The following is a 12,454-nucleotide window of genomic DNA, read 5'->3' as shown; positions in this document are numbered from 1 at the left end:
TGCAGGCTGCACATCTTGGGACGGTGAGCGCCGAGAACCAATGAACAGCTCGGACGTGAGCCTATCCAATGAGAGCGGGGTGGAGGGCGGGACTTGCGCCGAGCTACGGGTCCCGGGTGGGGTCAGGGGCCGTGATGTGTCTCCTTCTGGGGGCCTCGGGCGTTGGGAAGACGCTGTTGGTGAAGAGACTGCTGAATATCCTTCCGCGCCGGGCGGGGGCCAGGAGTGCGGGGGCGGGCAGGGGACCGGGGCGGGCGTCGGGGTGCTCCGGGGGAGCGGGGCTGGGGTCCCGGGAGCGGGGTGCTGGGTGGGTCGGGCGGGTCCGGCCGCCGCCCGCGTTCTCTGCCCGGCTCGGGATCCTTGACTGCCCGCACAGCTGAGCTCCGGGGATGGGAAGGGCGATCTGGGCGATCCTCCGCCGACGCGGCCCACGGTAGGCCGCCCCTGTCCCGCAGGTTTAGCAGAAACGGGTACCCTTGACGGTTTGCAAAGCGTTTTGGGTGGTTTTAAGTGGAAGCTGGAGTCCGGCGGGTCAGTGCGTTAATGCAACCCTCGGGAGGTGAGCGGGGTGTCACGGGAAGGAGCCTGCCTGCTGGGACAGAGCTGCGGTGGACGTGGGTGCATGGCAGGGGCCCCGAGCCGCCCGCCCCTCACGCTCTTCACACTGCTTTCTCTGGTCGCCCCAGAGGCGAATCCCACTGAGGGGTGTTGGAGCGCGGCCACAGCCAGCTCTGAGGGTTGGGGCGTGGACCTTTGGAAGCTACTTTAGCCTTCCTTGCTTAGGGTTGTGCGTTAGGGTTTGAGCCCTTGAGAACGGGCGTATTGTGTAAAGGGCAGTGCATGTTTCTCTCCAGGAGTTCCCAGTGGAAAGGAGCTGTGTCCTTAATGCTTCCTGGTTTTTTCCACAGGTGGGCACCGACCTTACTGACATCGTGGTTCCAAGAAAGATTACCATCCGGGAGCTGGGGGGGTGCATGGGCCCCATCTGGCCCAGCTACTATGGAAACTGCCGTTCTCTCCTGGTAGGTCATGATCCCGTGAACTTGTTTAGGGATCGTGCAGTGCTGGACCTCACTCCGTACAGGCTGGAGTTTGGGTTCCTGGGCTAGTCAAGGACTTCCTTTTGGGAATGCAGCTTGATCCCTAGCGCTCCTGTTCCAGAGCTGACGGGAAAGCTCATGCGGGGCTCCGGACAGAAGTGTTTTTTCTCTGCCAGCAACATGCTTGCTCTCTGACATGTTTCTCTGCATGGGTTCTTATGGTTGACTTCTCCATGCCTTGTCCCATGCTAGCAAGGCCTGTGCCCCAAATCCCAGGACCCGTCCTGGGAGCACGGATGGCCACGCCAGTAGAGACCCGTGTGGGTGGAAACAAGTGACAGCAGGTCACGCTCGTGCAGCTCATCTCCCTTTACTTCTGCTGCCCCCAAAGTTGTTTCAAAGTCATCGTGCTCTTCTGAGCCAGGTCACGACACCCAAAGAAGAGGGTTTGGGAAGGACGGTCTCCCTCACAGGTGGCACTGGTCTGCATTTTTTTCCCTAGTTCATGATGGACGCGGCTAACCCCACTCAGCTGTCTGCCTCCTGCGTGCAACTTCTGGGTCTCCTTTCTGCGGAAGGACTAGCAGAAGCATCGGTCTTGATACTCTTCAATAAAATGTACGGGTCTGTCATCCTGGAGGAGTGTGGGGGTGCCTCCCCCCACGAGGAGTGCCCTGGAGCAAAGCCAGGAGGGGGTTCATGGGGGGTACAGTGGGGGTTGGGATCGGCTTGTGGCAGCCCAGCCTGACAGGGCGCTTCTTCCGCTGTAGCGATGTGCCCTGTTACATGACCGTGGAGGAGATGAAGTCCTTGATCAGACTCCCGGACATCATTGCCTGTGCCAAGCAGAGCATCAGCGCAGTGGCAGTCAGCGCTCACAAGGGCACCGGCTTGGCAGAGGTCCTGCACTGGCTCCAGGACACCCAGGGGACTGACAGCTGACAGCTGCCCCGCAGGAGGAGACCATGACGGGCCGGCCCTGTGGAGGGCCCGAGGGCCGCCCTGCTTGGCCTGCAGTGATCTGGATGACCCAGCACAAGCCTAGGGGATGGGCTTCTGGCCGGAGTTGCAGGGACGGGTAAACTGAGGAACCCTGGTTGCAGAAAGTCCTGATAGCTGGCCTCCGAATGAGAAGATCGTCCCCAGGGCTGGGAGAGGACAACAGGCTTGCAGGGTGGCTGGGCGACCTGCTCCCATCCCGGGATGTATTCCCTTCCCGCAGGTGTTTGGACTGCACAGCCCCACAGGGCTCTCTGTAGAGTTTCTGACAGGCTGATGATGTGACCCCCACTGTATGAGGCCGTTGTCATGGAAAGAACTGAGCCTGGAATCAGGACGAGAAGGGTGTTTTCATTAGTTCATCTGCTTAGTGCACGTTCGTCGCCGGGGAGGGCATAGGGATCCCGCAGGTAGGCGAGAGTGGGGGCAGCTCTGATAGAGCATGGGAGGTCCTGGCAAGCTCACCCTGATTTCAGCTGAGGGGGTTTGTGGGAGGACTAGGGTGTATTCGTGTCCTAGGGCCTCCATAACAAATTGCCACCTGGCTTAAAACAATCTAAACTTAAGCTCAAAGTTCTGGAGACCAAAAAACTGACAGGAAAGTGTCAGCAGGGTTGGTTCCTTCTGGAGGCTCCGAGGGAGGATGCATTTCTTGCTTCTTTTCTGGCTTCTAGTGGTTGCTGGTACTTCTCGATATAATTTGGCTTGTGACTCGAACTAAACCCCTGCCTCTGTCTTGATTTAGGGCCCACCCTAAATCCAGGATGATCTTGAGATCCCTCGTTACATCTGCAAAGACCCTTTTTGGAAATACGGTCATGCTTGCATGTTCCCAGGGTACAGGGAGAGGTCTGTGTGGGGCTACTGTTCAGCTCACTGCGGTCGGTTAAGAAGCCCTTCCCGGGTGTGGTTGTGCGTTTTCTGCAAGCGGCTTTCTCCATCTCAGCTGGCAGTCAAGGCCAGTTGGGCCGCGAGGGAACGCCAGGCATCTGTGCCATCCCAGCGTGCAGCGCAGCGGCCCGGCCTCAGCCGCGGGGGTTTCCAGTTGGCCCCGTTGTTGCAGGGATGTGTGTTCACGCGGGGGCTGTAAATGATGCCTCAGAAAAGCTCTCGCAGAGCCTGCAGGGCTACAGGGGCTCCAGCCCCCCCCGACCCCCCCACCCTGTGGAAGCGCTCCTCTCTGGGAAGGTCGCGCAGCCGCAGATGCGAGCGGCCTCCACCCCGGGGGTGCAGTCCTTGTGGATTTCAGACAACTTGGCACCCCCGCTTCAGAGAACTTCGACACAGTGCGTGCTCAGCAGACAGGCACCTGGCTCCATCTCTGGGGGTGGCCCCCAGCACGGGGCTCCTCTGATTTGGGCCTGGTGCCATCTCACGGTTAAGGCAGCCTGGGCTGGGTTGGTGAGTCTTCGGGACACTCTGACAGGCCTGCAGTGATTTCATCCTCCGTGTGAGCTACGAAGCTGGTTTTGAAAGGCAAACCCCCTCCAACCACGATGCCTTTCCACCTTCCTGCTTTCGTGCCACGCTCGGCCATGGGTCCGGGAGTGTGTTTCTCAGGGGCTGCGTTCACCCCGGTCTTGCCGTCCTGCCTACATCCTGGAATCCTACTGCGGGAAGCATGCCAACCACTGAAGGGGCGGCCGTGCTGCCCACCCCACTGGCACCTGTGATCTGCCAGCACAGTGGCAGCCAGGGTCCCGGGCACCCGACGCGGGGCACAGCCCCCCCCCCCCCCGAAACACACCCCTGAAACACTAGCCCTGGTCACAAACACAGCTTCAACTCAAGTTTTTAATTTGGAAAAAACCAAACACAAAACACTGTAAAGGATGCAAACAGGGAAAGGCAAAAAAGGATCCCACGGAAGCACACTGCCCCACACTTTCTGTAGGGCCACCATGGCCAAGGCTGAGACGTGGTAGTTCCCGCGCTGTCTGAGCCTGAGGGAGAAGCCGGGTGCTGTCCTCACAAGGATGAGCAGCAGGATGCTCTCCTTCATGTTCCACTGCTGAGAACCCTCCAGTATCAGCACCCCGCACCCAGCGCCCCACAGCTAATCACACTGGTAACATCTGTGTGCTCCCTCCTTTGGCTCTGGTGGGAGAGTCAAAGCTTGCCAGGCCCTGCTGTTGGCAGGAATTCCCCACGTAACCCTTTCAGCCTCGGGAAGGTCCCGGGCCAGGGTTCTGTCCTTGCCCTCAAGCTGCTTCAGACCTGCTCTTCTTTTCCCCAAAGGCTTGAGAACACAAACCTCCTCTTAAACCCACTGGGTGTGGGTGGTGTCCTGTCTCCATATCCCAGTGAAAGCCTGGGTGGGCTGCACCTGCCTCTGCAGGGACGAGGTGCCAGGAACAGGTCCCGGTGGCCTAGACCCTGACTCCTGACCGCCCGGCCCCCCCCCCCCGTCCCGCTCCGGCCTATGCTTCCAGCCGAGCTGCACTGTTGAACACACGGAGCTTCAGTTAGATTCAGCTGACCAAGTCTGCAGTGTCTCCAGCGGACTGGCGTTGAAGGACATGATTGTGGGATCGTCCCCCCTAAAGCGGCCCTGGGTTATGAGAGACTGGACCTGTGTATTCAGAACACAGCTGCGATGAACGATGCTAGGTGTGCCCGACTAGCTGTGTCCCAGATGTGCTGGCCACTCTATGGACACCTGGGACAGATCATGCTCTGTGAGGGACAGCCCAGCAAATGGTCACTCACAGAAAAGTCCTCTTAGGGAGAAAAAACGAGAGAGCAAAGGCCCGGAGCCCTCTTCTGCACTGGAGAGCGAGTACTTGGAGGGCCTGGGAGTCCCAGCATGTGTTCCAGGCCATCTACGTCCTCCCCAAACCCAGGTGTGGAGGCCCTGGTCTCGCCGTCACAGATGCGTCTCTGCCTTCCTCCTGGAAGCCAAGTGGGGGGAACAGGGCAGCTGCGGTGACTGAGCCCCCTGCCACTTCTTTAGCGCCCTGTAGGCCTGCACGGCCCGCTCTCTCTCTTCCCCAATAATCCGCTGCCGGGCCAGTGACGTGGTCAGAGGCTGGGACACGCCACCAGGGCTCAAAAGCATCCTCAGCATCAGCGATTTCTTCCCAGGCTAAAGAACAGAGATGGAAGGTTGAGGCACAGTTGGGGAAAGAGGAGAGATAAGAAAGGGCCCATGTTGGTCCTCTAGCTGTATGCCCAGTGAGAACATGGCATCCCGCGTGTAGGCCCCGGACCACACGGCCCTGGGGGACAGCCAGGGCAGCTGCCCCTGCTTACCTGACCCCGACTTGTGCTCGTCCTGGGCTGGGCGGTCAGTTCTGGGGGCTGCAGGGCAACCTCGCCAAACTGCACCGTGTCTGGAGAGGCAGAGGAACACAACTGATGCCTCTGGCCACGCAGCCACCCATCCGCTGCCCCCCACTGCCGAGGCATAGGCCCGGGGCCCACACGATCACTTCAGGAGGACCTACCTCGGAACAGCTCCCGCTCCAGCCCTTCTGCGGCCTTCTCCTCCCTCCGCCGCCGGACTCTATCCAGCCGCCGTTTCTGGAAGCTGGGGAAGAAAGCACAGTGCTGTTCAGATTCCCCAAGTCTCATCTCATGGGACTCAGAAGGCGGAGGTCACCCATGCCCAGGAGGTTGCCCCACAGCAGAGCCCAGCTAGCTCCTGCCAAGTCCCCACTCTAGCGACCGCCTGCCCCTCACAGCCGGGCGCTCAGAAGAGCAGGCCTCCGGGGTTCCAAGGCCACATTCTTGGGGGGGGCGACTGTGCCCCCAGAGCACCTCTGACGGCGTCTGGAGACGTTCTGGGTTGTCCCAATGGGGGGGGGGTGCTCCTGGCACCTCGGGTAGAGGCCAGGCTGTCGCTCCACACCCTCAGCGGCCCCCACCCCAGACAATCTCTGGCCCCACGCGTCGCCTGGGCTGCTGCATCTGAAGGGTCTCGCAGAGCAGCGCTGTGTTTGGGGGGTGGCTGTGGCCCCGGATGGTGCGTGGTTCAGGTTTTCTGTGATGTACTTTTCGTCACTTGGCCCGACCACGAGCACAAAGAGCGCTCAGATGCGGCAGCGCCCCGGGACCGCAGACCATCTCCGACTCCCGCAGCTGTGACAGACACTCCGACGAAAGCTTGGGTCCGCCCACCTCAAAGGCTGCAGCGGTGGCAGAAACATCTCAAAAAGCCCTTGTTTGTCAAAACCACCTCCCCGCCCGCGCCCACAGGCCCAGGGAGGTGGCACAGGGCTTCCTTCCCAGACTTCTCCAGGGCTGAGGGGCAGGGGAGCTACAGCGGGCGGTGGGCTCCCTCCTGGTGCCAGATGCCGCCCTCAGGAGCCCTGCAAGGACTTTATCCGAGCCCCCGCTGGAGATGCCGGTATCCCCGCTTTACAGATGAGGCACTGGAGCTGAAAGAGGTCGCAGGAATTGTGTGGATGGCACAGCTGAAGGCCCTCAAACTTCTTTCATGGAAAGGACCCCAGTCCAGGTCCTCGAGGAGGTGGTGTCAGCCAGTCAGAAGCAGGGGAACCCCAGAGCTGCGTGGGATCCCCCAGTGGCCAGCAAGCCTTCCTGAGGGACCACCAGCCTCATCTTTTCCCCTCTCTCTATTGCAACTGGCCAGGGTGGGCAGCAGGCCCTTGACCTCATCTGGCTCTTGGGCCCCTTTGATGCTTTCCCAGAGAAAGGCAAAGACAAATCTGGCCCTTCAGAGTTCCGTGGGCTCGGAGACTCCCTGAACCCCCAGGGTTGAAAAGCTCTGACGTAGAGAAAAACAGGTTTTCACTTCTCTCTGTGCTCCCCCTGAATCGGGGTGGGGTGGGACTCCCCCAGGAAGAAAACACTATCGATGCAGAGAACGGTCAGGGGACCCCCAACCCCACTCCACTCACGCTTTCTTCCGCTCCGACTTCTTTCTGGGAGCTTCCTGCACCTCGGGCTGCCGGGCCACCTGGTTCTTGCTGAGGAAGAGCACGTGCTGGGCCTCCTCCTCCATTCGCTGGATATAGGCCCTGTCAGACTCCCACTTCCTCTGCTGGAACTTGGGGACAGCGATGTCCGGCTCGGCTCCTTTTGCTTCCTTCTCCAGCGTCTTTCTGAAGGCTGCCTGGGCTGAGACCAAAGGGAGAGGTCAGGCGGTGTGGTGCCAGGCTGGCCAGGGCCACAGGGAAGGAAGACCAGACTCAAGGGGGGGCAGCTCGGACACCCATGTGGATGGGAGCCCCACAGCCCACTGCTGCAAGTCACAGATGTCCACCACAGCTTGGTTGAGAAAGAAAATAGGAAAGAACCTGAATGTTAATCATCAACGGGGGACTGGTTGAATAACTACCCTATCTTCATGCGAAGACTTCACTGCACAAACCCAGAACATTACGCAATGCACAGAATGAACATGTAGCTTTCCTATCCTAAGTATGTGAAAATGTGCAGGATATTTCTCTTGGGCAGGCACAGCAGAAAATGAACAGCGCTTTCTTTCAGGGCAAAAGAGCAGGATTCAGAGACAGGGAGGGAGGCCGTGCTGTCCATCATACTGTACACCCGTTTGCTTTACCACGTATGAGTTTATGTCTTAAATCACCAAAAACAAGAGCCAGCTCCGTAAAGCACAGTTCAAATTGTGGTTTCTTCTGCTGGGGCCGGTGTGCATCCTCTACTTCTCACCTTCCCTGCCTCTTTCTGTCACCGTCTCTTTGATGCTCATACAACCCTGAACGAAAAGCATGAGGTTTACAAAGAAATTATAAAACAGCACTGATGGGGCGCCTGGGTGGCTCAGTCTTTAAGCGTCTGCCTTCAGCTCAGGTCATGACCCCAAGATCCTGGGATCGAGTCCCACATCGGGCTCCCTGCTCAGCGGGAAGCCTGCTTCTCCCTCTCCCACTCCCCCTGCTTGTGTTCCCGCTCTCGCTGTTTCTCTCTCTGTCAAATAAATAAATAAAAATCTTTAAAAAAAAAAACAGCACTGATGTAAAAACAATCTCATATTTGGGAAAACAAATGTAAATACACAAAACACCATCATGCTGGACTCCATTCCCCAAAATGCCCCGAGCGTTATCTCTGGCAGAGGCTGACAGGTGGCTACCCAACCTGGCCCCGGATGAGGGGTTGGAGAGGTAAGTTTTCGGGGGGGGGGGGGGGTGTCTGATCAACTCCCTCCTTAACCTCCAGAAAACATCCACTCTTTCCCCCCATTGTTTCTGCACTCCCGTCCAAGAAACGGCCGTTTCTCACTTGCAAGAGCTTCCCTGGCCTGCCCTGTCCACTCCCTCAATTGTTACACGGGGATCTTTTCTCAAAGTCAGTCTGAACCCACCATCACTTCTGATGGATCTCCACTAGTTTGGGAGGGGAACCAAAAATCCTAACAGGAGGCCCCAGGGGCTCCTTCTGGAGCCTCATCCGAAACCACACTGCCACCTGCTGCCAGCCACCTCTGTGGCCCTGGTGACATCAGCCTTCTGTCAGTGCTCCACAAGCTCCTGCACCTTCAGACTGCTGGGTGTCTGCGGATCTCTGCTGCCCGAAGCACGATTAAACATTTAGGCAATTAAGTGGACTGGGGCACACAAAGCTGTATGGCCACCCAGCATGAGCCTGCACGTTACCTTGTTTCTTCCTCTTTTTGTTACTGATGGGATTTTTCATCTCCTGGCGGCTCCTCATAATCTCTCGGAGCCGGAAGGGGATTTCCTGCTCATCCCGGTTCTTAGGCTTGCAATTCACTTTCTTTTTTTCTTTGCTGGGAGCGAGAACAGGAGGGTGAGACGCGTCCTAAGTTCAGCATAAGCAGAATCGGAGACACTGAAGCCGAGCCTGGAAAGCGAACCTGGCTGCCGGGGGCGCCGGGCGAGGGCGCATCCTCCCAGGAGACTGCCCCTGACCTGGGTTCTCGCAGGTCGCTGGGGGGAGGGGCTCTCCCGGAGCCCCAGGAGGGCAGGGACCGACCCTGGAAGTGGCTACTGCCACGCCGGAGACCCTCACGCCTCCGCTCACCCGGCCGAGCCTCCCGCGCACCCACGGGTAGGGACTGCGGGGCGCGGAGACCTACCTGCGCGGTCCGGGCCATGGCGCTGAGCGCTGCTTCCCCCGCAGCTCCTGCGGCCGCCCCTGCGGCCGCCCAGGACCCCCAGGCCCCGCCGGCCCCACGGGCGGAGCACCTCGGCGCCAGGGTCCAGCCATCCGCACACCGCGGGCTCCCAGACTAAACCACTTCCGCCTTTCCGCACAGTCCCGCCCCACGATCGCCATTTCCGCTTCCTGCACTTAGGTCTGCGCCCATTGGGGCGGTGCTGCTCCCTGGCGGACCGGGATTGGCCAGAGCGGCCGCCCCTCACACCGCCTGGGGCGGGGCCCGGGCTGCGGCGCGCGTGCGCTTTGGCCCGGCCGCAGGTGATGCTGCTCCGGAGCTTGGTTGGGGGAGGCCGGACGGTGGCCGCTGCTGCCTGCGGTCCGGCAAGTACCAGCGGGGCGGGGGCCGGGGCGGGGCGCGTTCGGGAGGCGGGGGCCCGGCAGGGACCGGAGACGCCCGGCCCGCGCCGCCTGGTGTCGTTCCTGTCTTGGCCCCGGCTCCGCGGGAAGGGCCGCCCTGCGCTGGGCCGCCGGTTCGGCAGTATCCCTTGCATAGCCCCTTCATCCCTGTCTTCCTCTCAGGTCATCCCCCAAAGGTCCCGAGGGCAGCCCCCCGCCCCCGCACCGGGCACCGCGGGCAGCCTTCCCTCCCTTCTCCGGCCCCGGCCCCAGGGTCCTGTGTCCTGCTCTGGGGTCTCCGGGGCCTTCCACACTGACTGCCACCGCCCTTACTTATTCATTCTGCCTAACTCCTGCGAGGAGCACGAGCTCCTTGGTCACTGCGGCTTCCCCAAGGGACTGCACGTAGCCGGCGCTCAAGGGATACTGCGGAGGGAGTATCAGCATGGTCAGAGGGGAAGGCGCTCGGCTGCACTGGTTGGAGAGGGAGAAGCCGCTGTGTGGCCCCAGCCCGCAAGCTTCCACCCGCCCCCATTCCTGCCCAAGGAGGTGGGGTTCCAGGGTACCCCCCACCCCACCATCTGCTGGAGTGTGCACCCAGTGCCTGTCCCTGAACCCATTTCTCCAGCCCTTACGTCCACTTTACAGAGGGGAAACCGAGTCTACAGATGCAGTAACTTGTCTAAGGTCTCCTGGGAAATGAGGAAGCGGGGAAGCACCTGGAGCCCCCTGCCAGTGACAGGAGGCTGAAATTTCCCTGGAGCTGGGGGCCGGCAAGGCCTTACCAGCATCTGTCTTCTTAGGGGCCATGTCGACCCTCCAGCTGGGACCGGTGCCGAAGGCTTCCTGGAGGCGGCAGCGTTCTTTACAGGCCGCACACCTGGGTCCAAGTCCGTGAAGGCCACAGAGATTTTGGGAAGGACCGTGTAGAGGAGGGCTCTCAATCAGGTGCAGATGGCACAGGGCAGCCCAAGTCGTCCTTGCCTGGCGGGGGCCCCCCAGAAGCCCGGTATCCCCTGCCGCCTGAGCTCCAGCCCCCCACAAACTGCTGCATGAGTGGCTGCCCCAACTGTGTGTGGGTGGAGTATGCAGACGCACTGCTGCGGCATTACCGAGATGGTGGCCAGGGGGCCCTGGCTGCCCTCGAGGAGCACGTGACTGACGAGAACCTCAAGGCCTTCCTCAGGATGGAGATCCAGCTCCGAGTGAGGAGTGGAGGCTGAGCCGACTTGCCCAACACCCACGCCGGCTCCAGCCTGACAGCTCCTTCTCAGGAAGCAGCACGGAGCTTTACTTGTGGCCCTTCGTGAGGCCGGAGTCAGACAGGAACAGAAGGAATTATTTAATGACTTTATCTGAGAATAAATAAGTCTGTGGTGATTAGACGGAGGCTTCTGTGTTCTCTGTAGGGCTTACGTTCCGTTGTCAAAGAAAGCAGGTGCAGCTTGCTGTTGAACTTTTATTGAGAGCCTGCAGCTTTCACCAACCTGTAAGGGTGAAGTAAGTTCCATTTCTTTGACGATCCACGTGACGACGACCCCAGGAGTCCCCTTCCATGTCCCAGCACCCCAGAAGTCCTGCCCCAAGGTCAGCTCTGGTTATTCTCAGTGGCAGAGGGAGGACTGTCTGGTTCCATGAAGTTGCTGCTGGCAAAGTCCTTGGCAGGCATGGACACCGGTAGGCAGCATGAGAAGGGCCCCATTATTCCAGCTGCAGGGCTCCTTGGGGAGCTACCCATTCACCAGCCAGGTAGAAAGCTGTAGATCAGCCCGCAGGGGCCTGAGCCTCCAGTCCTTCCAACCCACTTAGACACAATGATCGAGGCAGTTGATCAGGGTGTAAGGACCCAGGGGCCTCCAGCATTAGCCCTAGAATCAGCCTCCCGGCACTAGCCTGGTCCTTGGCTGCAGACCCGGCCGCGGGACCATTCAGCCCGGGAAGAACTTCATCTTAGGGTCCTCACTGCCCGTCCCCATCTCCTGCTCACCCCCATCGTGGAAATTGTCCCATCTTACCTCCCTCCCCCAACACTTCCAAGCGCTGAAACCAGTGGCCTGGATGGGGCGGGGGTTAAAGGAACTTGTGCGTGTTTTCTCTCTCCTCATTTAAAGAAAAAACTAAGATTAGCATAAATTCATGAGGGGTTTGAGCTGATAAACAGGCCTTCCCAGGTAGGGGCCTTTAACAGAAAGCTGGTGTATCACATAGAAATGTGTGGGCAAGAGAATGGAAGCAAAGCACGGTGCCTAGTTAGACACCCATGGTTCAGGCTGTCTTTCTGGACAGCTGCGTGCCCTCCAGAAACAGGGTTTATGGTGACACAGATCTATTAGGCTGTATCTCAGAGAGCATCTCATTCAACGTGTCCTCATACAGATTCAAACACGTCCCAGAAAGAGAGAGCCTTCCTCCAGGCACAGCAGCACAGCAAAGCTTGGCAGGCTCCGAGGCTCCGTGAAGGGGTGGCTTATCTCAGAGATGTAGAGGTTTTCCGTATTTTTCCCCAAAATGCAGATTTATAAGGGTTTCCGTATGGACCTGGGTACACGTACATGCGTACATCCGAAGGATCCTACTAAGTCAGCCCTACTGGGGAATGCAAGAGTCATGGCGATATCCTGTCCCCAGGGGCAGCCGCTGGCCTGGCTCCTTGCAGTGAGGCGGACTCCTCCCCCACGTAGCACGCAGCGGTCGAGGATGCCCGTGCAGCCCAGCACCAGGCTCACCGAGACTCGCGCAGGTGCGGGTCTTGTCTGCTCATTCGTTCGTCTCTCAGGCGCCGGGTGACCACCTGTGACGTGTCTGGCACTGGGGTCCGGTAGGAACACCTGCCACACTCACTCTAACATGGAAGACAGAGGTTACCACGAGTGTTACCCAATGTACAACTATATCAGCTGCCGTGCGGTCCTATGAGATACGCCTCCTGGTCAAGCCTGAGGGGTCGCCCCTGAGGAAATGGTCCTGGG

General features: G+C 59.6%; 3 protein-coding genes across 7 annotated transcripts; 2 read left to right on the top strand and 1 right to left on the bottom strand.

The window, feature by feature from the left end:
- The first annotated feature begins 86 nt into the window (after nucleotides 1-86).
- On the top strand, nucleotides 87-2,761 carry ARL16 (ADP ribosylation factor like GTPase 16). 4 transcript variants are annotated; one of them, XM_064582772.1, is made up of 5 exons: nucleotides 87-196; nucleotides 376-433; nucleotides 909-1,022; nucleotides 1,543-1,658; nucleotides 1,811-2,761. In XM_064582772.1, the coding sequence occupies exons 1-5, from the start codon at nucleotides 135-137 to the stop codon at nucleotides 1,980-1,982; spliced, it is 522 nt and encodes a 173-aa protein (XP_064438842.1). In that variant the 5' UTR covers nucleotides 87-134; the 3' UTR covers nucleotides 1,983-2,761. The 4 variants fall into 4 exon arrangements, with proteins under 4 accessions (XP_064438842.1, XP_064438845.1, XP_064438843.1 ...); XM_064582775.1 differs by lacking the exon at nucleotides 87-196 and having other exon boundaries at nucleotides 386-455; XM_064582773.1 differs by lacking the exon at nucleotides 87-196 and having other exon boundaries at nucleotides 422-559.
- A 1,058-nt stretch (nucleotides 2,762-3,819) lies between these two features.
- CCDC137 (coiled-coil domain containing 137) lies at nucleotides 3,820-9,281 on the bottom strand. Of its 2 annotated transcripts, XM_045888275.3 has the most exons (6): nucleotides 9,067-9,281; nucleotides 8,624-8,757; nucleotides 6,902-7,121; nucleotides 5,486-5,568; nucleotides 5,292-5,371; nucleotides 3,820-5,124 (listed from the first exon to the last, which is right to left on the bottom strand). In XM_045888275.3, the coding sequence occupies exons 1-6, from the start codon at nucleotides 9,264-9,266 to the stop codon at nucleotides 4,906-4,908; spliced, it is 936 nt and encodes a 311-aa protein (XP_045744231.2). In that variant the 5' UTR covers nucleotides 9,267-9,281; the 3' UTR covers nucleotides 3,820-4,905. The 2 variants fall into 2 exon arrangements, with proteins under 2 accessions (XP_045744231.2, XP_064438840.1); XM_064582770.1 differs by lacking the exon at nucleotides 5,292-5,371.
- A 51-nt stretch (nucleotides 9,282-9,332) lies between these two features.
- Nucleotides 9,333-10,870, top strand: OXLD1 (oxidoreductase like domain containing 1). Its single transcript, XM_045887991.3, has 2 exons — nucleotides 9,333-9,470; nucleotides 10,289-10,870. The coding sequence occupies exons 1-2, from the start codon at nucleotides 9,411-9,413 to the stop codon at nucleotides 10,706-10,708; spliced, it is 480 nt and encodes a 159-aa protein (XP_045743947.1). The 5' UTR covers nucleotides 9,333-9,410; the 3' UTR covers nucleotides 10,709-10,870.
- The last annotated feature ends 1,584 nt before the right edge of the window (nucleotides 10,871-12,454 follow it).

The sequence above is a fragment of the Mirounga angustirostris genome, unplaced genomic scaffold (genome assembly GCF_029215605.1).
Source record: "Mirounga angustirostris isolate CCGP_5_RB_7025 unplaced genomic scaffold, mMirAng1.0.hap1 SCAF_17, whole genome shotgun sequence".
Lineage (NCBI taxonomy): Eukaryota > Metazoa > Chordata > Mammalia > Carnivora > Phocidae > Mirounga > Mirounga angustirostris.
The sequence above is the reverse complement of the archived record's forward strand: the minus strand, read 5'-3'. Positions and strand labels throughout refer to the sequence as shown.

Bases quoted from the DNA above. Each gene is read 5' to 3' on its own strand.
- OXLD1 (XM_045887991.3), top strand. From the start codon at position 9,411: ATGCTGCTCCGGAGCTTGGTTGGGGGAGGCCGGACGGTGGCCGCTGCT. The intron at 9,471-10,288 runs GCAAGTACCAGC...CTGTCTTCTTAG, and splicing joins CCGCTGCTGCCTGCGGTCCG to GGGCCATGTCGACCCTCCAG.
- ARL16 (XM_064582772.1), top strand. From the start codon at position 135: ATGTGTCTCCTTCTGGGGGCCTCGGGCGTTGGGAAGACGCTGTTGGTG. The intron at 197-375 runs TATCCTTCCGCG...ACTGCCCGCACA, and splicing joins TTGGTGAAGAGACTGCTGAA to GCTGAGCTCCGGGGATGGGA. The intron at 1,023-1,542 runs GTAGGTCATGAT...TTTTTTCCCTAG, and splicing joins GAAACTGCCGTTCTCTCCTG to TTCATGATGGACGCGGCTAA.
- CCDC137 (XM_045888275.3), bottom strand. From the start codon at position 9,266: ATGGCGATCGTGGGGCGGGACTGTGCGGAAAGGCGGAAGTGGTTTAGT. The intron at 5,569-6,901 runs GTGAGTGGAGTG...TTTCTTCCCCAG, and splicing joins AAGTCGGAGCGGAAGAAAGC to CTTCCAGAAACGGCGGCTGG. The intron at 5,125-5,291 runs GTAAGCAGGGGC...TCTGTTCTTTAG, and splicing joins CGAGCACAAGTCGGGGTCAG to CCTGGGAAGAAATCGCTGAT.